The sequence below is a fragment of the Aspergillus glaucus genome (assembly GCF_001890805.1).
Source record: "Aspergillus glaucus CBS 516.65 unplaced genomic scaffold ASPGLscaffold_32, whole genome shotgun sequence".
NCBI lineage: Eukaryota > Fungi > Ascomycota > Eurotiomycetes > Eurotiales > Aspergillaceae > Aspergillus > Aspergillus glaucus.
The window spans coordinates 14,374-34,786 of record NW_019170484.1 but is presented as its reverse complement, the minus strand read 5'-3'; the positions used below and the strand labels follow the sequence as shown (position 1 = coordinate 34,786).

At 50.7% G+C, this 20,413-nt stretch overlaps 12 protein-coding genes across 12 annotated transcripts; 7 read left to right on the top strand and 5 right to left on the bottom strand.

The window, feature by feature from the left end:
- Positions 1 to 779: 779 nt before the first annotated feature.
- ASPGLDRAFT_52749 (uncharacterized protein) lies at positions 780 to 1,485 on the bottom strand. Its single transcript, XM_022547829.1, has one exon. The coding sequence runs from the start codon at positions 1,224 to 1,226 to the stop codon at positions 849 to 851; it is 378 nt and encodes a 125-aa protein (XP_022395988.1). The 5' UTR covers positions 1,227 to 1,485; the 3' UTR covers positions 780 to 848.
- A 540-nt stretch (positions 1,486 to 2,025) lies between these two features.
- On the bottom strand, positions 2,026 to 2,777 carry ASPGLDRAFT_70175 (putative pathogenesis associated protein Pep2; the record flags this gene model as incomplete). Its single annotated transcript, XM_022549455.1, has 2 exons — positions 2,026 to 2,605; positions 2,650 to 2,777. 2 exons carry the CDS (start codon positions 2,775 to 2,777, stop codon positions 2,026 to 2,028), a joined length of 708 nt encoding a protein of 235 aa, XP_022395987.1.
- Positions 2,778 to 3,012: 235 nt separating this feature from the next.
- On the bottom strand, positions 3,013 to 4,069 carry ASPGLDRAFT_77675 (shikimate dehydrogenase family protein; the record flags this gene model as incomplete). Its single annotated transcript, XM_022549909.1, has 2 exons — positions 3,737 to 4,069; positions 3,013 to 3,648 (listed from the first exon to the last, which is right to left on the bottom strand). Exons 1-2 carry the CDS (start codon positions 3,899 to 3,901, stop codon positions 3,013 to 3,015), a joined length of 801 nt encoding a protein of 266 aa, XP_022395986.1. The 5' UTR covers positions 3,902 to 4,069.
- Positions 4,070 to 4,084: 15 nt separating this feature from the next.
- ASPGLDRAFT_77674 (uncharacterized protein) lies at positions 4,085 to 6,183 on the top strand (the record flags this gene model as incomplete). The annotated part of the gene is made up of 2 exons (XM_022549908.1): positions 4,085 to 4,841; positions 5,256 to 6,183. The coding sequence occupies exons 1-2, from the start codon at positions 4,108 to 4,110 to the stop codon at positions 6,181 to 6,183; spliced, it is 1,662 nt and encodes a 553-aa protein (XP_022395985.1). The 5' UTR covers positions 4,085 to 4,107.
- An 882-nt stretch (positions 6,184 to 7,065) lies between these two features.
- Positions 7,066 to 8,223, bottom strand: ASPGLDRAFT_103375 (uncharacterized protein; the record flags this gene model as incomplete). The annotated part of the gene is made up of 1 exon (XM_022539440.1): positions 7,066 to 8,223. A coding segment is annotated over one exon (1,158 nt), but the record flags the coding sequence as incomplete, so codon positions are not given.
- Positions 8,224 to 8,585: 362 nt separating this feature from the next.
- On the top strand, positions 8,586 to 10,833 carry ASPGLDRAFT_137135 (putative pentafunctional AROM polypeptide; the record flags this gene model as incomplete). The annotated part of the gene is made up of 2 exons (XM_022541506.1): positions 8,586 to 10,565; positions 10,615 to 10,833. The coding sequence occupies 2 exons, from the start codon at positions 8,586 to 8,588 to the stop codon at positions 10,831 to 10,833; spliced, it is 2,199 nt and encodes a 732-aa protein (XP_022395983.1).
- Positions 10,834 to 11,155: 322 nt separating this feature from the next.
- On the top strand, positions 11,156 to 11,596 carry ASPGLDRAFT_137162 (type II 3-dehydroquinate dehydratase; the record flags this gene model as incomplete). Its single annotated transcript, XM_022541508.1, has 1 exon — positions 11,156 to 11,596. One exon carries the CDS (start codon positions 11,156 to 11,158, stop codon positions 11,594 to 11,596), a length of 441 nt encoding a protein of 146 aa, XP_022395982.1.
- A 342-nt stretch (positions 11,597 to 11,938) lies between these two features.
- ASPGLDRAFT_1054493 (uncharacterized protein) lies at positions 11,939 to 13,097 on the top strand. The gene has a single exon (XM_022539488.1). It carries the CDS (start codon positions 11,987 to 11,989, stop codon positions 12,854 to 12,856), a length of 870 nt encoding a protein of 289 aa, XP_022395981.1. The 5' UTR covers positions 11,939 to 11,986; the 3' UTR covers positions 12,857 to 13,097.
- ASPGLDRAFT_52739 (sugar porter family MFS transporter) lies at positions 12,846 to 14,925 on the bottom strand. Its single transcript, XM_022547828.1, has one exon. It carries the CDS (start codon positions 14,743 to 14,745, stop codon positions 13,105 to 13,107), a length of 1,641 nt encoding a protein of 546 aa, XP_022395980.1. The 5' UTR covers positions 14,746 to 14,925; the 3' UTR covers positions 12,846 to 13,104.
- Positions 14,926 to 16,946: 2,021 nt separating this feature from the next.
- Positions 16,947 to 17,699, top strand: ASPGLDRAFT_1054438 (uncharacterized protein). The gene is made up of 3 exons (XM_022539487.1): positions 16,947 to 17,047; positions 17,139 to 17,213; positions 17,283 to 17,699. Exons 1-3 carry the CDS (start codon positions 17,044 to 17,046, stop codon positions 17,513 to 17,515), a joined length of 312 nt encoding a protein of 103 aa, XP_022395979.1. The 5' UTR covers positions 16,947 to 17,043; the 3' UTR covers positions 17,516 to 17,699.
- Positions 17,659 to 19,209, top strand: ASPGLDRAFT_137073 (uncharacterized protein; the record flags this gene model as incomplete). Its single annotated transcript, XM_022541500.1, has 5 exons — positions 17,659 to 17,734; positions 17,805 to 18,276; positions 18,338 to 18,695; positions 18,780 to 18,974; positions 19,045 to 19,209. The coding sequence occupies 5 exons, from the start codon at positions 17,659 to 17,661 to the stop codon at positions 19,207 to 19,209; spliced, it is 1,266 nt and encodes a 421-aa protein (XP_022395978.1).
- Positions 19,210 to 19,354: 145 nt separating this feature from the next.
- ASPGLDRAFT_52734 (uncharacterized protein) lies at positions 19,355 to 19,741 on the top strand. Its single transcript, XM_022547827.1, has one exon. The coding sequence runs from the start codon at positions 19,500 to 19,502 to the stop codon at positions 19,701 to 19,703; it is 204 nt and encodes a 67-aa protein (XP_022395977.1). The 5' UTR covers positions 19,355 to 19,499; the 3' UTR covers positions 19,704 to 19,741.
- Positions 19,742 to 20,413: the final 672 nt, after the last annotated feature.

Here is a 20,413-nt window from a genome sequence, read left to right as displayed (position 1 = left end):
TGCTGTAATTGTAATCATATCAACCCCGCCGACTTTTTTTTCTTTCTATAGTTTTCTTCCGTTGTCCCTTGGCGATTGGGTTCACGAGGCGTCATTACGCGAGTCCAGGAAGTTCAAAAAAAAAAAAAAAAAAGGATAAGTCCAACAGTAATAAGGAAAATGCGCTATACCCCAAGATCGAACATCTGCTATAACGTCCAGCGTTTCGACTCTCGAGCCGAAATCCCGCCAGATTCGGAAGGGCGCTTGGACGGACGGACCTGAAGACGGTCTTTGCTTGTGGATTTCAACCGCGATTCTACGCCACACTCTATCTACATTCGAGCATGTACGAGAATGCAGTTACAATATCGCCAGGTCTTGACCTGACTGCTTGCCCGTGGAGATGGTGAACGGTAGCTCCCGAGCTCTCCTCCCGGAGATACAAGACTCGATATAGTACTCTATAAAGCGATAAGACCTCATCCAGTCGCGAGCAAATTCAACCAAGTAAAAAGGGACTGTGCGATGACGAGGGGCCAAAACCTTGCTATACTTGGCAGTTTCGTATCGACAGGGAGCAGATATTAAGTGCTAACATGCATATGCGCCAATTCAGTTTCGGACAAATACAAGGACATTTCAAGTCAGAGTTATGCTCGTTCTACATAATTTACATTATTTTGGGAGTAAAATTTGAGTAAAATGCACTCGTCCATTCGCATGATGCATCGAATTATCAGTATTGGTATATACAACAGAACATCTATCATGCAAAAACAAACCATCCTAAAATTGACGAAAAAAAAAAAAAAAAAGAAAAGAAAAACCCGCTAAGAAAACTAAACACCGTTACCCAATTGACTAATCTATAGCGTTCCGACAGCCATGCTGAGGACCATCATCGCGGCCAGCCCGATGGCCGACTTGGACATCATGTTGGTCGAGACAGGAATGGCAGCCGAGGTGTCGTCCTTGGACTCTTGGCTGCTGTTGTAGGCGGCGACCTTGGTCACGCCGGCGTCCTTGATGCACGAGAGGACCTCAGTCTGGTTGGTTGGGGTGTCGCAGTACTTGAAGCAGTTCTTGTTGTAGATGACGAGGTCGCTGTTGACACCGCAGCAGGTCTGGTACTTGGTGGTTTTTGCGTGGTCGTTGGTGAAGGCAACGACTTGGGAGACGTTGTGGATGCTCATAGGAGGGACGCGGACGGTGGAAGAGCACGTGTTGGTCTTGTGCCTGGTCATGGTGATGGTTGATTTGAAGGAGGATAGAAGATAGAGAAGGAGAAGTGGAATTGAAGACTGTGTGTCTTTTGGAGGATTTCAGAGGCTTTGAGAGAATTGGAAGATGGATTGCGATTGATCTGAAAGAAAAAAAAACACAGGACGAGGGCGTCTTTTAAGCGCACTCGGGCAGCGATGCGGCTCCCATACGGCGTACTTGGAGGGACCAGCAAACGCGCCGGGAGCTCCACCAGGGACTGCGCCGCGGGGGCCAAATTAGGGCCTGCGACTATTGATTGGGCGGGAGGGATCGCATACCCTGGGGATCGGCGTGTCAGGGAGCCTCGTGTTTCCTATTTGGGTTTAAGCTGGCCCCAAGGCGGATTCGGTGTTCGACCTGAGTTTTTTTTTTTTCTTTCACCGTCTGGCGGCACCGCCATTTGAGAGAGCAAAGAGGATTCGACACAAGATTAGGATCAGGGGCTGCCGCTGATCAACGTGATTCAACAAAAGCAAGAATGACAAAAACCGAAACACGACATGACTTGGCCGCTTAAGCTCAATCTAACTACCACCACCAACTAAGCCTAATAGGGCGTCGGAAGCGAGATCATCGCAGCCTTGTCGCCGAGGCAGACTTGAACATCCTGGTTCTCCCGAGCATCTCCCGATTGTGATCAACGCCCAACGCATTCAGTCACAAACTAGTCTACAGCACACGGAGATCTCAATTCAACAATTGTATAGTTAGTACTTTGCACTCTGTAATGCCTTGGATATGTACAGCCACAGCCACAAGGGAAATATGCGCCCCCGAACATTAAATGTCCATAGCCTCACCGTCCAGCCACTGTTTGCACTGCCAATACAGCAAATCATGTTTCTGCCCATTCGCATTGTCATTCTCCCTCCGATGACCGGGCATGTCGCGCAGAACCTCAACACCCATCGTTTTCTCCTGGCAGTACGCCAAGTACCGATAACCATTGGGATATTCTTCCAATTTTTTCTCATCTAATTTCGGGACCTTGCCCGGATTTATCGGCAGAAGTTTATCCTTTTCGTACCAATGGCGCACGAATCGGGCGCGCCATTCCCCGTCCGCGACGTTCTTTTCCCAAAAGAAGCAGAACCGACAGTCCGCTTCCGCGTCGACCTCGCATCCATCAATCACAAATCGCTGTGTAATGGTCGCTTTCATTTTGGTCACCGCCCGGACGGCATCTGGGGTGATATCGGTCGTCGAACCGTGGACCCGGTGCATTATGAAGGCGCCGTTGTCCATACCTCGTTGTGAAGCGGCGATAAAGTCCAGGTAGAATGTCCGGCCCGTCCAGGTGGTGTAGATGTATGCATCGGGATGGAAGATGGATTTCAGGTTTTCCCATTCGCAGGCGTCACTGTTCTATTAGCAATTGAAAACATCTGGTGCATACTGACATACCGATAAGCAGGCCAACCTTCTGCCAATTCGCGTAGTTTATATCGCTCCAACGCCAAGTCGTTCGGTCCATTGTTACGAATCGCATTCTCCGGTCTAGAACCAGCGGGAAGACTATGCAAATCGACCATGGTGACTATACTGGTTATGCAGGTGTCCATATAGACTGCATACTCCGTACTTTCTTATATGGGTGTACCATCCTTGAATCGGAATTGCTTCCGCGGAAGGATCCGCGGAAGACCGATGATTAGAAATATAGAAAGCACTGTAAACCATCGGAAATAACTAGCATTAACCAACTAACTATGCTTTCGACATATCACATGGTCTATGATTTTGCGCGCTTCGCAATTTCCCCATGAATTACCCTCCGGGCCTCAATTGCCGCACTCGAAGCCTCGACCAAAGAATCTGTTGAACGATACCTTGCCATAGCAAAGCCTCCGTCCCCGGAATGACGGTCCATCCAGCATCTTCTGCAAAATCTAGAAACGACGTTCGGATTTTTGGATGGTAACACATCTCTAGAACCACTCCCTTCTTTCCGTTCCGGCTCAGCAATTCCCGCGTACAGAGACTAGCTGTGATTTCACCCTGAGTTTGTGGTGCGCAATCGGGAACAGTGCCTACGACGAAGAACGGAGCGGGCAATTCCTGAGCTGAAGATAGATCTTCAACAAAACGAAGACTGGCATGGAAGGAAATCAATTTGGCAAACGACGCGATGATGTCGTCGACTTCGGATCGAACGCGATTGACAATGTAGATTTCATTCACACCAAGCCAACGATGAAGGGCATAAATAGCGCTCCGACATGCACCACCGCCTCCGATCACGAGCGCAGGCTTTGTCTTCCCGTATTCCAGATCTTTCTTTGTCGCGATATTCTGCAGAAACGCTTCTCGAACCCCGATGCTGTCCGTGTTGGTCCCGATGTACCTCCGGCCGGAATCGTCCCGCCGGATGAAGACGGTGTTGATGGCCCCGATGGCGATTCTCTAGTCAGTAATTTCGTCGACGAACGGGATGAAAGTCACTTTATGGGGCATGGTCACTGCCGCGCCGATGCAGGTGTCTTGAGACAACTTTTTGTGCGGAAAAAGAAGTGTTGTGAAGGACAGGAGCTAGCGAATGCGTAATAGGATATCCTAGGAGGTAAATGTTGGAGGTGTGATCCGGTGTTTTTGCCGATGACCCGTAGCGAAAGGAGTCTTTCAAGATAAGAGATAAATCGGGGCGTGAATTGTCCATCTTGTCGCGAACTGGATAGGAGCGTACTGACTAAACGGGTGTGTTATAGTCAGAATTCATTTATATATCGCGATTTGAATCCAGGCCAGCACGGCTAAATATACAACCGAGGCATCGAGTCCGATACCAAACGCATTTAAGCGGTGACCTATAAAATAACTTGGAAAGAAAGCTTTGCCACTCAAACACAGCACACTATTCAAAAAATGGACGATCAACGAGAATTCGCATACCTCGTCGGAATCGGAGTCACACACTCCATCGCACCTCCCATGCACGAGTTTATCGCCCAGTCATTGGGTTACAACTGGCGCTTCCTCGCCCAAGAGTGTCCGACTGTCGAAGATGCCATGGAATTGTTCCAGAAGCCCAACTTCGCCGGCGGCGTGGTCACCATGCCCTACAAGACTACGATCATGGCTCATCTCGATGGCCTGGACGAGTACTGCGTTAAGATCGGCGCGTGCAACAACGTCTATCGAGCGACGGACGGTTCTCTTCGCGGGACGAACACTGATTGGCGGGGAATAAAATCCTGTCTGACTTTCGCTTCCGAGGAGAGCAAGGGCAGACCGGCCCTGATTATTGGCGCGGGAGGGGCGTGCAGAGCAGCTGTCTATGCTTTGTATGAAGAGCTTGGATGCACCCCGATCTACGTGGTGAATCGTGACGAGGGCGAAGTGAAGGCTCTTTTGGAAGATACAAAGCCATACGGGAGTGGTCTTCAGATCATCCATCTTCGATCAGTGGAAGAGGCTACGAGTTTGACTGAGATGCCATACTACATCGTTGGCACCGTGCCAGACTTCGAACCGCAGACTAGCGCGGAAATCGAAGCGCGCGATATCCTCGTTACGATTCTGTCATCCTCGCGCGAGAAAGGTGTGCTTTTGGACATGTGCTTCAAGCCGCGGAGGACTCGGACTTTGAAGCTGGGAGAGCAATACGGATGGACGACGGTCGAAGGCACGGGGATCATTGCGCATCAGATCGACGAGCAGTATCGGCTATGGTGTGGTGAAGAGGATAGTAAGCGGATTCTCAGACAAGAAGCCTGGGGAGTGTTGCAAGCGGCTGCGGAGGAGAGTCCGGCAATCAATTTTTGATTATGTAGGAGTATGAGATCCTGGTAGATCAATCATGGACGATCCTCGGACAAGTATTTGCCCGCGGAATATCGGATAGAATATATATAGTAACTAGCATCCTCTCCTGCCCTGGAAGATAGCTTCTTCATTTTCAAACGAAACAAGATTCAGACCCTTTCCAAGCAAACGATGTCGTGTCTTCCCGCAATAGCTTCCATGTCTCTGGGCCGCGCCTGGGTCCATGCGCTCCCTGAGAAGCTCGCGAGAGCATCAGAAGCCGGGTTCAAAGGCGTCGAAATCTTCTACGAGGACCTAGAATACGCCACGAAGAGCCACGGAGAAGCAAGCCCAGAGAATCTCCTGGCCGCAGCTGGCGAAGTGAAAAAGCTCTGCGACGCATACGACCTCACGATCATCGGCTTGCAACCTTTTCTGTTCTACGAAGGCCTTACGGATCGAGGCGAACATGCAAGGAAAATAGAAAAGCTCAAATTGTGGTTCCAAATCGTAAAAATACTAGGGACTGATATCATTCAAATTCCGACGAATTTTCTGACTGAAAATGTCACCGGCGACATGGATCTCATTGTGCAAGATATGGTCGAGGTCGCGGACCTTGGCCTCCAGGAGAACCCGCCTGCTCGATTCATATACGAAAATCTTGCCTGGGGCACATACATTGATACTTGGGACCGGATGTGGGAGGTTGTCAGGCGAGTGGACAGACCGAACTTTGGATGCTGCCTGGATGCGTTCAACATCGCCGGGAGGGTCTGGGCCGATCCTGCGAGTATCATGGGAATGACGCCAAACGCCGCAATTGATCTGAAGGAGTCAATCGAGCGTCTGGTTCGGACAATCGATGTGCGCAAGGTCTTCTATATCCAGGTGGCGGATGCTGAACGGATGCAGTCGCCACTGACCGAAGGCCATCCGTTCCACGTGGAGGGACAACCAGCACGCATGTCCTGGAGCCGAAATGCGCGACTTTTCCTATATGAGCAAGAAAGGGGCGGATATCTCCCTGTCGTCGATGTTGCTCGCGCAATCTTGAAGGACCTCGGGTACAATGGATGGGTATCGATGGAGTTGTTTTCGCGGACCCTGTCGGACCCCGACCAAACGGTGCCTTTTACCCACGCACAGCGGGGGATTACTGCTTGGAATACGCTTCGGGAGGAGTTGAACATGTAAGGCTTGAGCTTTCATGGCAAAGGATTCGGAGGATTGGTTTTTATGGGTTGGAAAGTCAGCGAAGTGAAGTCAAAGTCGCTGGCCAGAAACCCCAAGTTCTGCGCGAATGCAGTTGCGTCCTCGTTGTGCCTGATAGAATGAGCCTACGTTAAAATATATTGTACCGGAGTGCACTTACCTTCTAGTTTGGACAAATGCTAGCATGTCGTCGAATACATCGTTAAATTCACTAATTTCACTGGGAGGATAATCCATCTGCGGAAGTGACGGTATAGCCCCGGCATCATGTATGGATTGGGACTGTGGGACTTGCAGTCCGGCATGTGTAGGGTGCGACAGGCTCGTGCTATGGGTGGAAGATTCGTTTTGTATCCTCATTTCGGGGCCGGCTATCAGTTGCGAAGGAAGCACCGTTCCCTGCTCGAACTGACCTAAGGGTTCCATGCCAGGTTGCGTATGCTTTCGACGTCCCTGGTGATTATCCAGCTTTTGCAGTATCTCTCCGAGTCGAACCTGGACTGACAGGGCATTGCCGTCCGTCATTGGATGGATCTTATGTAGACAATGCTCGGCCTGCATTGCAAAAGCGCGCAGCAAAGGGGAAGATCCTGAGACCCCGGTCATTTCGAGATATTGCACTAACATTGAAAGCGTCGAATCGACAGCTCCTTCCACCAATGGTACCAATCCGGGTTCAATTGCGTGAGCCCGATGAAACGAAGTCAACAAAACAAAGTCCCACGTAAGATGGAGTGTTAACACTGGCGGAGTGAGTGTGCTATTATTGATTTGATGTTGCTTCTTCAGATTCGAGCGCCAGTTCTGCAGATCGCGAATTACATCGTCTGGAGAAGAGACTCCCGAACCATCCAATAAGTTGCTCAGTTTTTGCATCAGCTGTGTGATCTGATTGAATGTACTGAGGACTCGCAACGGCCGTCGAGCCGTGACTGTTGTACTCTGGGATGGAGAGGCCCATGATTCCCATTCCTCGAGGCCATTCTCATCTAGCTCAGCGAGTAAACCGTATTTACAAGCAGGAAACATGGGCGTTTGATCGAGAAGGACAGAAATGATAGTATCTAGACATAAGCATCCTCGAGCAACGTGCTGAGTCCGTCCCGTCTGCAATCCCTGACCATCCACAATTATGCGCATTCGATGTGCTTGACTTGTCAAGACCCAAGCAGACTCGAACGCACCTCGACCAATTTCATAAAGAGCCAAGATAAGAACTGCTTGGACATGCCCGAGGTCTATGGTCGAGTCGGACATTAGACGGGAACAAATATGAGCGTGGATTCGGTCCGGACCAGGCGCACATGCGTTGGAGGAGTTGTCCCCCAAAGCCCTTGAAGTAAAACCAATAATTGACCATAAGCAAAGCTGATGGCCTTCCCTACGGGCACCAGGCGTATCATCTCCATCGTCATACAACGTCTGCAGGATGTCACGCCGTTCAACCACAGGGAACCAACAATGGGTCGTCTGAAAATAAAAGTCGACCAGAGCGGACGTATTGCCTGGAAAGCTAAACGATAGAGGAGCAACACTGGTTTGTAACTCCCCAGAATCGCCAGAACGAATGACTGGCTCCTGTTGGACATGCACCGGTTCTCCCTCGAGTGGCGGGAGCTTGTTCCCCTGGGATACAACTTGACCAGAGTCATTATCGTCGGACGTCAACAACTGCTCTAAGTCCTTTGCCAGCTCCGATCCGCGCCATCTGTCCGTAGTGCGGTCCAGGAACTCGCCGTCAACAAAACTGGCGTCCGCGTAGTCGCTGCGGAACAGAGTCCTGATCGTCATCTCACTCCCCGGAACATGATCCATAAACAACCCCAAGAGACTTTCTAGCCCTCTGACGTAGCCGGACTGCAGTCCGCGCTTCTTGACATTTCCGTATGTACATGGCTTCTTGAACAGCCGGCAAACCGAGCAGACCGGCTGCGCGCCATCGCACTTGGATTTCCGCTTCCGGCAATAGTCACAGGCTTGGCTGACTCGTTGTCTTTTCGATTGCCTCTCCGATTCCGACATGATCTCGCATCTGACTGATAAGATCAATACTACCGGAATTGGTGCAGTTGAGGTCCCCTCGATTTGGAGAAGTGCACGTGATCGCTTCAGATCTTAGCCGACGTCGGAACCCGTTCCGACACCATGACGACAAACCATTCCGTACAAGGCAGAATGGCCATTTGCAGGAGACCACTCGCTAGAACATGGTTCAAGTATCCTCGGCCGGAAAAGGCTCGGATAACAAGGAAAAATGCGGGTTACCGGCATCTCGAAAGCGAACATTTAGCGCCATGGCCAAGACGAATGAAAATGACGCTCAATTAGCAGAGAACTTGCCCCCCGGGAGCGACGAAGCTCAAGCGCGAAGACTGGGATCGGTAATGGACCCACGGCGAGGATATCAAGGGAATGAAAGCCTCATTCTTGTCGGATTTGTTGGCGCGGGGAAAAGAACCCTTGGGTTGATTGCGTCCGCAGCACTACAACGGGAGTTGATAAACTACGACGTACTGTTCCAACAGCAAACAGGCATTCAACCGGGAGATTATATCGACACATATGGCCCAGAGCGATATCAGGTTTTGGAGCATGAGATTACCACCGATGTTATTGAAAGAAAACGCACTGGTGCTGTTCTTGTCGGGTTCTTCAAGGTGCTTCGCGGCAGAGGATCGATGACACTGCGCGAACTGTGCAAGACAAATCCTGTCGTTCTGATCAGGCGCGATATAGACAAGCACCCCGACGTCTTGCGCGATGAAGAGAAGTTCACCCGTGCACATCGTGTGAGCAACATATTGTATGGACGATGCTCCAACTTTGACTTTTTCAACATTACCCAGCCCGACGGAGAGGGAATCAGGGCACCGCTAAAGTTGAAACAGACAGAACGTGACTTCAAACGGTTCTTGAATGCCATCTTCGGGCAGTCGTCGCGTCTCTTGCACTCTGCCGATCCGCTTTCTCTCTCATACACCCATGCATTACAGGTCCCTTTGAGCTGGCTGGAGGATATCAAGTCGGACCTCTCGGTACTCGAGTGCGGCGCGGATGCTGTAAATTTGATACTTGATGGGGACGTTGAAAACCCCAACACTGTTGCGCATCGCGTATCCAAGCAGATTTCTTTTCTGCGGCAACACACGAGACTGCCCGTCATTTTCGATATCGGGACCTCTGAAAATCCCAACACTACGTACTATGAAGATCTGCTGGAGATTGGATTCCGACAAGCTCCGGACATGGTGATCGTCTCTCTGGACTGCACGGCGCGTGCCGATGCCCTAACTGCTGCGAAGGGTCACGCTAAAATGATAGGCATTTGGCATACACCAACGGCATGGTCTCGTGTTTGGGAATCGACGACATGGCGAGTAATGTACAAAAAGGCGAGAATCCTGAGCTGCGACGCTATTCGGATCACATCTACATCAGATTCCGTGCTCAACAACTTGGAGTGTCTCCGAATTATACATGCAGCCAACAAGTCACTTGAGATTCCAATCATCGGATATAATACCGACGTGCAGGGCCGGACTTCTGTTTGTTTCAATCCGATATTGTCTCCTATAGTTCTCCCGTCTATGCTACATAATGGCGTCACCTTACAACAGGCTCACCAGGCGCTGTATTCGAGTTATTTCCTCCCGAAAAAGCATTTTACGATTGTTGGGAAGACAGTCACTTATAGCTTGTCGCCGCACATGCACAACGCAGCCTACAGCGCATGTGGAATGCCCCATGTGTATGATTCCATGCAAGTCGACTCTTTCTCGAGCGTTCAACGACTCTTCGAAGAAGGAGACAGAGATGGGCTTGTCGTGTCACTTCCGTATAAAACAGATATACTACAAATGCTGGATGAAGTGGCCCCCGATGCGCGTTGCATTGGTGCCGTGAACACGGTCGTCGTTGAGAAGGACCTCGTTAGTGGTCAGCCTTCGAAGGGACCTATCCTGAAGGGCTATAATACCGATTACATTGGGATAATGAACTGCATCCAGCTAAACCTATCTCCAGCAAACTCCGTCAAACAAGGAACTAGCGCGCTCATCGTCGGGGCTGGTGGAATGGCGCGCGCGGCGATTTATGCCTGCGTTCAAGTCGGCATACAAAACATTTGCATCTTCAATCGGACAAGAGAGAATGCTCATAAACTGGTCGAATATTACAACCATTTATCGACGTCTGGTTGGAAGGAATCTCTGTCATTGTCTGTCCTGGAGACATTGGACTCCCCTTGGCCGACGCAGCTGCGTCAACCGACAGTGATTGTATCCTGTATTGCTCCAGATACGCCTGCTACTTTCTCTATACCAGAACAATGGCTTTGTAGCAAAACTGGTGGTGTATCCATTGAGGTTCGCGTGTCCTTGACTTTGCTCGACTCTGTTCTAACACTTCATACAGCTAGCATACACCCCCCTCGTTACGCCGTTTACAAAGCAGATGCAGTCAAAGGTCTCGCGAGGATGGATCCTAGTCGATGGTTCTGAAGTACTTGTTGAACAGGGCGTTGCACAATTTGAGATACTCACAGGAAGACCTGCGCCAGTTTATATCATGCGAGATGCTGTCCAGAGGAGGTATGCTACAGTTCACTCCGGGTATACAGATGAGAATCCTTAGTCCGTTCTGGAATTATGAAGCTACGTATATAACAACGATATCGTAATTGTAATTTCCCGTCGTCTACATTGTCTTTCATTTTGATTCTGTAGAAAATTACCCTGCGGGCCAGCTTCCGGGTGAGTTGTTTTCCTCGAATATAACTTTACCCGCGGAAAAACAGTCCGTACAATGGCGCTTATATGTACCATGCTCGAGGTATACATTGCATGCCTGGTTATCTCTTACGACCGTCTAATATATGACGAATACAATCAAGGAATCAAGACGTAAGTTGTCCATCGATATCTCCAAACGATTGCCTAATGATCTGTACAGTAGTATGCCTTCGATACTCCTCCTCAACGGCCCGAACCTGAGCCTCCTCGGTACTCGAGAACCACACCTTTACGGCACAACAACTCTGAAAGACGTTGAGCAATCAGCACTCGAACTGGGAACCAAACTCGGGGCGCAGATTGAAGCATTCCAATCAAACCACGAGGGCCATCTGATCGACCGCATCCATGCCGCGCGAGGTATCACCGACGCAATCGTGATTAATCCGGGTGCGTTCACACATACCAGCGTTGCCATCCGGGATGCATTGTTGTGTGTGAATATTCCATTTATTGAGGTGCATATTACGAATGTTCATGCTCGTGAGGCTTTTCGGAAACACAGCTATTTGTCGGATAAGGCTGCGGCGTGTATCATTGGACTAGGGGTGTTTGGATATGAAGTTGCTATTGAACATGCTGCGAGAAATTTGATAAAAAAGTAGCTATAGCCCTGAGTACACTGATATTACAAGTCTTTTGCCAAAGTAATACAAGTTTCCTTGCATGTATAGCACTAGACATAGCATTGACAGCTTTCTAGAAGTAGACGAATATTAGACATTCAACGATGAAATTTCACAACTCGAATGTCCGTAAAGATGGCATTCGACTCTAAGAACTAGAGATTGTACGTCTCGAACCAGTTCGCAAACCCATGCGGGTTCGCGTCCTAGGATATGAATACAGCCGACAGACTGCATCGGAACTGAATCCGTAGTCAGCCCCGATCAATAACATCCGTATCGACATCAACGTCTACTTATAAGTGTGATAATGGTATCTTTCAATAGCTCAATTCTTACATTCATCCAACTGATCGGACATTTCAGTATATGATCAACATGCACTTCCACATCTTCGGACAGAACATATCGCAAAGTCTCTCCCCAGCCATACACAATGCGGCATTCACGGCCCTCGGACTCCCGCATAACTACGACATTCGCGACTGCACAAGCCTCAACGATGTGGAGCACCTAATCAACGACAACGACTTTGGAGGCGCTAGTGTTACCATGCCGCACAAACTCAGCGTCGACCACTATTGCAACAAAATATCAGATGCGGCTATGAAAATCGGCGCCATAAACACCCTCGTTGCGCGCCGAAATGACTCCGGAGCTCGAACGATTCACGGAGATAACACCGACTGGACTGGCTTGTACTCTATTGCTGTTGGATATCCGTCGCTCGAATCCTCGCGGTCAACCGTCGGGCTCGTTATTGGTGCCGGTGGAGCAGGTAGAGCAGCTGTCTACGCTTTGGCCCAGGCAGGGATTAAGCAAATTTACGTTTGGAACCGAACGGTCGACAAGGCCCGTAAAATTGCTATCGACTTTCGGGATATATGCAGTGTCACGGTTGCGGCGCACCAATCGGATATCATAGAGGGGCCCGATATTATCATCGGCACTATTCCCGGTGAGGTGCTGCCGCGATCAGCGTTCGTTGACCTTTTTCGAAAGCCAAAGGGACTGTGCATTGAGATGTCTTACAAGCCGCCGGTTACAAATTTGCTTTCAGTTTCCAGGGCGCACGGCGAATGGACTACGGCCGATGGTCTCGAGGTACTCCTGCAACAGGCCTTCGGACAGTCTGAGCTCTGGACGGGCAGGGATGCGCCGCGGGATTCGATGAGAGCCGCTGTCAAACTTGCGATTGGAAATCAGAGTGTAGCGAACACCGGAAATGCGCGTATTTAGCTACGGAGTTGAAGTCGAAGACCGGCTTCCAGCCATAACGTTATGTGACAGAAGAAAAGAGTAACAATGTCATTCTTGTACGTACAAATTATGCGAAGCAAAATAGTCAATTAAGAATAGCGCGAGGATCAAGACATTAATTTATATCTATCAGTGGCACCCCACCGCGAGCCAATTCTTTCCGTCTCCAAATTAAACTTCAAACGGCCTGACTGTACATGGCCACTGTCTGTTAGTATAGGAGATATCTATTCGGTGATATGCTTCTCCTGGCTGTCGCCACTGCTAATGGCGATCTCTGCCTTTTCAGCTCCATATGTGACTCTCGCATCCGGCAAACTCAAGCCCAGGTCACCGGACATCTGAGCAATCTGGTCGGCACTGAGCTTGGGCAACTCATTGGCGACCTGGTAGGCCCACTTGCCCTCGATATGGGCCTTGGCGAAAATAATGTCAACCTCTTCCAGATCACGGCCCGCAGTTTCAGCGTAGAAGAACCAGGCGAAGGGCACGGCGCAAAAGTTGACGAGTGCGAAGAAGAGGTAGATGCCCCAGCCACTGGCGTCGGAGAAAACGGGGGTGAACATGACGACGGCAAAGTTGCAGATCCAGTTGGTGCAAGTCGAGGCCGCAGCCGCCATGGTACGGGTGCGGAGAGGGTTGATCTCCGGCGGGTAGATCCAGGGCAGCGGCAGAGTCGTGAAGGCGAAGAAGCAGATGAAAAGGAAGATACCAACAATGGCACCCTTGGAGTTCTCCACAGTGGGGTCAACCAGGCAACCCATGGTGATGATGAAACTGAGACCCTGGCCAAGGAAACCGATCAAGAATAGGTTGCGGCGGCCAACCCTCTCAATCATGAAAAAGGAGGGAATAGTAGCGAGGGCATAGACTGTGGCAAAGACACCACCCAGAACCAATGAGAGACGGTGTGACATATTCAAATTCTGTTCAAAGAGCAGCGTGGAATAGTAGATGGCGGCGTTGCAGCCGGTGAATTGCTGGAAAAACTGACCGGAGCAACCGATCATCATGCGCTGGAATTCCTGGGTCTTGCCAAAGGTGAAGAGCGTCTTCCAGCTGGCCTTGGTGTCCTGGGTCGATCTGAGGTCGGCCTTCATGAGGTTGAAATCGTTGAGCACACTCTCCGAATCGGGTTCAGCATCGTTGAGTTGGGCCAGGACATGGCGTGCTTCCTCATCACGCCCCCTCATGACAAACCAGCGAGGGGACTCGGGCAGCATCAAAGCGCCGACGGTGACAAGAATGGCGAAGATGATCTGGAACGCGACAGGGAAGCGCCACTGGACCGAAGTATTAACGTACGAGAGACCAAAGTCGACCCAATAGGCGACGAAAGTGCCGACGGCGATAATGGCACCCTCAAAACAGACAAGGAACCCCCGATTGTGAGCGCGAGAACATTCTGACTGCCAGACCGGAATTGTCGCCGTATCCATGCCGTTTCCAAGACCTGAAATCACACGACCGACAACGAACTGACCCAAACCCCATTGAGGACCGAAAGCAGCGGTGGAGATGACGGCACCGACGACCATGATGATTCCTCCGGCGACCAGCAACGGGGTTCGACCGATCTTTTCACCGTACATGAGGGTGAAAATGGCGCCGAAGAAACAACCGAGTTCGTAACAGGCAGTCACCGCACCACGGAGGACCGAGACATGCTGAGAGTAAGAGGCGGAGTAAGATGGGTCATCCTCTGGGGGAATATAGAGAGGGGAGAACTCCTTGGTGAATTGGTCGCCGGAAATGATACCGGACATCAAACCCTGATCATAACCGAAGAGTGAGAATCCCAGAACGGAGGTGATGGTAATGGCAATATGGAGCTTCCTGCCCCGCAAGCCACAGGTTGTTGTCCACATCTTGTTGCTGGTATGGGAGGAAGACAAGACAAGCACCAGGACAATGGTAACAGGAGAAAACTCACAACCATGCTGGCGGGGGGCATGAGCAATTTTGTATCCATCGGGATTTAGTGCCAGTCTTACGGTTTGATTAATCAAAGAGGGACAGACAAGGTTCTAGGGGACAATGGGTGCCGGTATTGGGCATGTCTCGCGAGCCGTCAAGAGAGCCAAGGGCCCAATGGGACCCCAGGAAAAGGCTTAGCGGCAGGTTGGCATCCCCGCCGTCGACGTAAAAAATGCTTTATTTGAAAACATAGCGTGGGGGCCAAGGCTGGGAGTCAGGGTCATGCGGAGTGAATAAGAGTAAGATTGCCGGATCGGGAGGCTGCGGAGGAAGGGAAATGATGGGTGTTCCGGGGTCTCCAGGTGGAAAAACACAATGGATCCTTGTATACTCTGTACATCTGCCTGGGTGGACCAAATCTAGGAAGTTAGCCGAATACGACCCCTTTTGTTTGGCACTCTCTATGGAGGGTCGGATTCAACCCGCGGTGGTGTCTGTTCGCTTGAGAGAAACCAATCACTGGTTCCAACAAAAAGCAAAGACCGGATCTGGTATGGTAATAATACATGAGATTGACAGTTACATTTCGTTCCACATCTTTTGTAGGGCCATATACTCTATGAAGTATTCTGTTTATATAGGATCCATCACGATCCCTTGGCGATGCTTGGTTTTGACAAGCATTCTTAGCATTCTTAGCATTCTTAGCATTCTAGGCATCCCAAGAAACCCAAGCATCCCAAGCATCCCACAATAAGCATCCACGCCCCAGCATCGTCTTGGCTAATGGACCGTACCGTACCATACATACCGCAGCACAGACAAAGAGTCGGAAAGTATCATGCGGCTTGTCCAAAAACGGCAATTGTGTGACGCCGAGCCACGACGGCGGTAATATCATTACGTACTGCATGACAGCTGCATCCACCGTGTAATATTCCCAGTGCGGGGATGCGGGGTCGGAGTACATACTCCGAACTACTCCGGAGTAGTCTCTCCGAAAGTATTCCGATGCTTGGACATCCCCGGAATCGCAGTTGGACTTCCGGAGTGAATCATACCACATGGAAAATACCAAGAATGCAGGAACTCGGTTAAAATGTCCGTCCACCTACGGAGTAGCGCGATAATGACATCCATGCTAAGCCGCGGAGTCACAATGTACGGTCTCACTCCACCGGAATCCTGCATAGACTCTTTTTCGAGATCTGAACTGGACCGTAAGAGTAAACGCTCGGAGCTTTTGACCGGGGCCGTACTCTGGTTGGATTCTACTGCATAGCGGGGAGTCCGAAATACGGGGATACATGTTGAGACGACTTTCTTATCCAATAAACTGTGAAATCGCAGGTTGGTTCAACAAGACTGGCAGAGTGCATGAGAGCGACGCGCAGGCTTACGCGATGGATGTTCTCATTTAATTTAGTTCGTACCACGTCGTTTATGTGGATGAACCTGTGTGTGATGGACGGGCTTAGAATAGAACCATTGAACGATAATCCTTCGACATTGATATGATTGTTGTACTCCAGGCCTGAGTATTTGGGTGAGGATGGGGTCGTGCAGACGCATATTCCAGACCAGATTGTGTCGGGGGGTATGACTGACCCTAAAGATATGCTATAGAGTGAATATGGTAGTTTTGCATTATGAAACTAGCTCTAAAGCTCTAGCAATTGAAGACATGCTACCAAGAGAACGCTGGTCTCCACATTATGAAGACCGCTCACAGTTTGGTGCCTTAGGCCACAAAACGCGGGCCGACATTCGGATGAAAGTGAAACGGGGAAGCTTCGGGGCAGCGGTGCCGATTCTCCGGATTACCGTACGAGGCCCATATGACAGCCGTGAGCCGTAGAGACAGTATCGCGCAGTAGAGAATGTACGTAGTGTTGAGTCTGCTGTAGAGTGCTTACTAGAACTAACTGAGAGTGTTCCATCGCCGTACGATAAAACTTCTCCGGAGCTCACTAGATCGGTCCGATATCATCCGATATTCATCAGAAAGCCAAAACGGATTAATAATCGGCCCGCTTCCCGAGCCCGACAGATTCCATAGGGACACCATAGCCATACGCTTTAGATGGCTGAGCAACTCATTCTATAATCATTGTTACAGGCTGCGCCTGTCGCATAAGCAGTATGTTTAGTCGGGTGGAGAGGTTACCAGACGGAGAGATTATCGGAGGGGCTATCTACCCGCACTGCGCGCGCATGCAACTATAGTCATAGAGCGGCCTGACTGGGTAATGGGTATTCGTTCCTTTCTTCAACGAAATCTTTTGTACCAAAGCTAGTCAATAGCATTTCCGGGCCTAGCCTCTAACATACCCCCATGGGATAGATTCCTCTTCTTCTTTTCTCCCCAGATTCGATATTCTCGTCGATGGCTACAATAGTTTAGATAGGAATTCAGTTCGTTAGTATCTACTATTCCGAGCCCGCGACAGTCAGATTATCTATTAATAGCGCGATTCTTAGCGTGCAGCACCTCTTGCCACAACTGGCCAATCCATGGCTTCATCGCCACAATCTTTGTCTGAGGAGAACCCCATCACAGCCCAAAATCCGACCCAACATCAGCGTGAAAAACGCCACCATTGCACGATGCCAGTGGATCAGGAAACCAGAAGCCAGTGCATGCGGTTGCATCCTGGGCTGCTCCGCCTGGCTGGCCTTCTTTCACTTCCTCTTCGGGTGCTGCCGGTGACGCTCTGCTGATACCTGTCTGACAGGACCACTCTGACTCTTCCTCTCCCTTTCCTCCCGTTTTCGAACTTTGACTCTGTCTGTAGAGAACCCTACCGAAAAAAAGAAAGCAAGAAGGGAAAAGCAAAATGGTTGTCGTTCTGGAGAAGATGAACATGGCCATCGCTGCCAGCATCGGTCTGGTGGCTGAGACCATCCACCGCCACAAGACACCAGAAACTCCCACTGAGAGTATGTTACTTGACTATCTTCGTCGCAATTGGTATGGCACTGATAGAAAATTAATCTTCATTGAGAAAAGACGACGCTGCGCGCATCTCCCTGGAAGACGAACAGTGGGCGCTGGATGAGATCCAGGATGAGCTGTGTCAGGTTCCCCCTTCGGACAGTGAGGACCAACCGAAGAAGATCCGTAATCCAGCCCGCTTGGCAGATGATTTCCTCCAGCGATGCCCGCCTCCTCCCCCGGGCAGCGCGTCCGCAGGTCGACTCCCGTTGCCCGTCATCATCCCCCAGCGTCGGCCCGGAGTGCGTGTCCGGGGCTTCGTGAGAGCCTATGCACCGGACCTCCAGGTCTGTGGCATCAACCAGGATACCTTCATGGATTTCCTGGTGACATTTACGCGCGCCAGCCGGGCACCGCAGTGGATGATGACCACCAATCTGACGGCCGCTGCAGCCTTTGCCTTGCCGGGACACGCCATCGGGTGCGGAGTGGGATTCGCCATCCAGGTGGTCAATGCCATCGCCATGGAGATGAGGGGCCGTGTGCAGTGCGTGATTAAGATGAGCATCCAGAGCAGAGAGAAGAATGGCAAGCTGACCATGCAACAGGGCCAACGCCTTCCTGCAGAAGCTGAACCAGGGCTTCTTCCAGCCGCGCGGGCTTTACTGCCTGGTGCTCTCCTTCGACAATACCCACGAGAAGGCCATGACCGACGAGTCACTGGCCACGGCAATTGCCACGACCTCAGATGTGAAGATAGGCGTGCGCAAGTACACAGACAAGCTGCGCACCCACAGCGGCACCACCGGGCCCTCTGAGTTCCCAGAATCCGCTCCGCTGGTATTCCCCGTCCTGGACTGGCTGGAGACCAACGCCAACGCCGAGCAGGCAGAGAAGCTGGGAAGGTATAAGAAGTTCCGCAAGTTTGTGGCGGATTACTACGACCGACGGGCGCAGGCGGAATATGTGAGTCCCCCTCCACTCCCCAGAGATGTGTAGAGGGAAACGAGGGAGGAATGGACTACTGATGATCTATCAATCTGGGTCCAGGCGGCGAGGAACCCGACGAGCCCCCTGGCAGCGCCCCCAAAGCGCGCGTTCACGTCCAAGTTCGCTGACCCCAATGACAACACCAACAAGTCCCCGATATCGCTGGCTACGGGGGGTCTGGTTCCCTACAACACCACCTGGCGGGGGGAGACCCGGAATGGCGAGGGACGTGGAGCGCGGTGCAAGATTGCTGATGTGGGCTCTTTCCTTTCTCTTCCCCCATGTCATGATTCAATGGTACTAAATGAGGTGTTCTGCGGTATAGAAAGTGTTGTATATGATCATCGTCAACATGCCCTCAGACGACGACATGAGCCGTGCGGAGAGTATCATGTTAGAGCCTCAGGCTCCAATATGCCCCGTTCCTGATTGGCCCGCACTAGCGAGCCCACACATGCCGGATAGAGGAGATCCACCCTCATCCAGCTAGACAGCTACGAATACAATAGTATCGTCAATGCCTTTCCTTGCCATAGCCTGACTCACATTTCATGGCCACAGAGGTCGCCACCGAACCGTCTGTCCAGCCCGGCGATGCTATGGCTGCAAAGGGATGAGTGGCTCGCCGTGGAGGGAGGCGGGCCGGGGGGAGGGGAGGGGGAGGGTTATCAGACTACTTGTTGACTTCTATATACGCTGAAGGCTGATTGATATGCTTGATTCTCCGACTGACCAATCAAAGCCCGACTTACCGGTCTATTTACGACATACTTCTTATCCATGCCGAATCGTATCCACAAAGGATATGATGGAGAGATGATGGGATGGGGGGACTACGGCTATGCAGCCAGCATCCTACATGCGTTATGCACTTTGTACTCCTTTTGTCTCTTTGAACTTCTTTCGCAACGACCTTCCCTTTTGCGCTTAGTTGACGGCCGCCAGATTGTTTATAAAAAGGCCGTACGAGAGATAGATATCTAGAATCAGAGTTCTTCCTCTATTCACTCTGAATAGTGCCTATGACATCCTTCCGAGCATAGTAATTGACACCTACGGCAAGCCTGCCCTTGAAAAGTCCGCTAACTTGACGACTCAGGTTGGTATAAACCTTCTACCTATCAAAAGTGCTCTGATTTCCAAGCCTTCGGGGAACTGATCTTTTTAAATACCCTTTGATTGTTGGCAATGTCGTAAGAGCGGCTGAAATGTGCAGGCGGGGCAAGGGAGCATCAGGGCTAAGCAAATTTCCTCTTCGGGAAAGATGGGCCACTGTGTCTTGCCGGGTTGGATAGGATGTAGCGCTGCCAGGGGGCATAGTCAGCCTCCAATAGCCTCCAACGGCCTCCAGAAATTGGCTCCGCAAACAAGCTTCGAAATGAAGATGGGTAAGCCGCAAGTGGAGCTTTGACCTGGGCAATCCGACCGTTGACAGTGACGATCAGCAGTGAGCCCCCAGCATCACCTAAAAGAGTCTGATAATGGCAGGATATAACAGAAGAGAATTCTATGATATAATTTATTCAGCAATGGGGATTGTAGAAACCACTGTTGTAGTGCTTTGTATTAACAATTCCAGGGGGGGTGTTAAGGGGCTAGGCCCGGAAATGCTAATGACTAGCTTTGGCACAAAAGATTTCGTTGAAGAGATATCGGACGGATGCCCGATCGAGCGGCTCTAAATACATGTGTGC

Excerpts from the sequence above, each read along its gene's own strand:
- ASPGLDRAFT_52749 (XM_022547829.1), bottom strand. The coding sequence starts at position 1,226 with ATGACCAGGCACAAGACCAACACGTGCTCTTCCACCGTCCGCGTCCCT.
- ASPGLDRAFT_1054493 (XM_022539488.1), top strand. The coding sequence starts at position 11,987 with ATGATCAACATGCACTTCCACATCTTCGGACAGAACATATCGCAAAGT.
- ASPGLDRAFT_52739 (XM_022547828.1), bottom strand. The coding sequence starts at position 14,745 with ATGTGGACAACAACCTGTGGCTTGCGGGGCAGGAAGCTCCATATTGCC.
- ASPGLDRAFT_1054438 (XM_022539487.1), top strand. Across the intron at positions 17,214-17,282 it reads TTTAGATAGGAATTCAGTTC|CACCTCTTGCCACAACTGGC; the intron begins GTTAGTATCTAC and ends CTTAGCGTGCAG.
- ASPGLDRAFT_52734 (XM_022547827.1), top strand. The coding sequence starts at position 19,500 with ATGCCGAATCGTATCCACAAAGGATATGATGGAGAGATGATGGGATGG.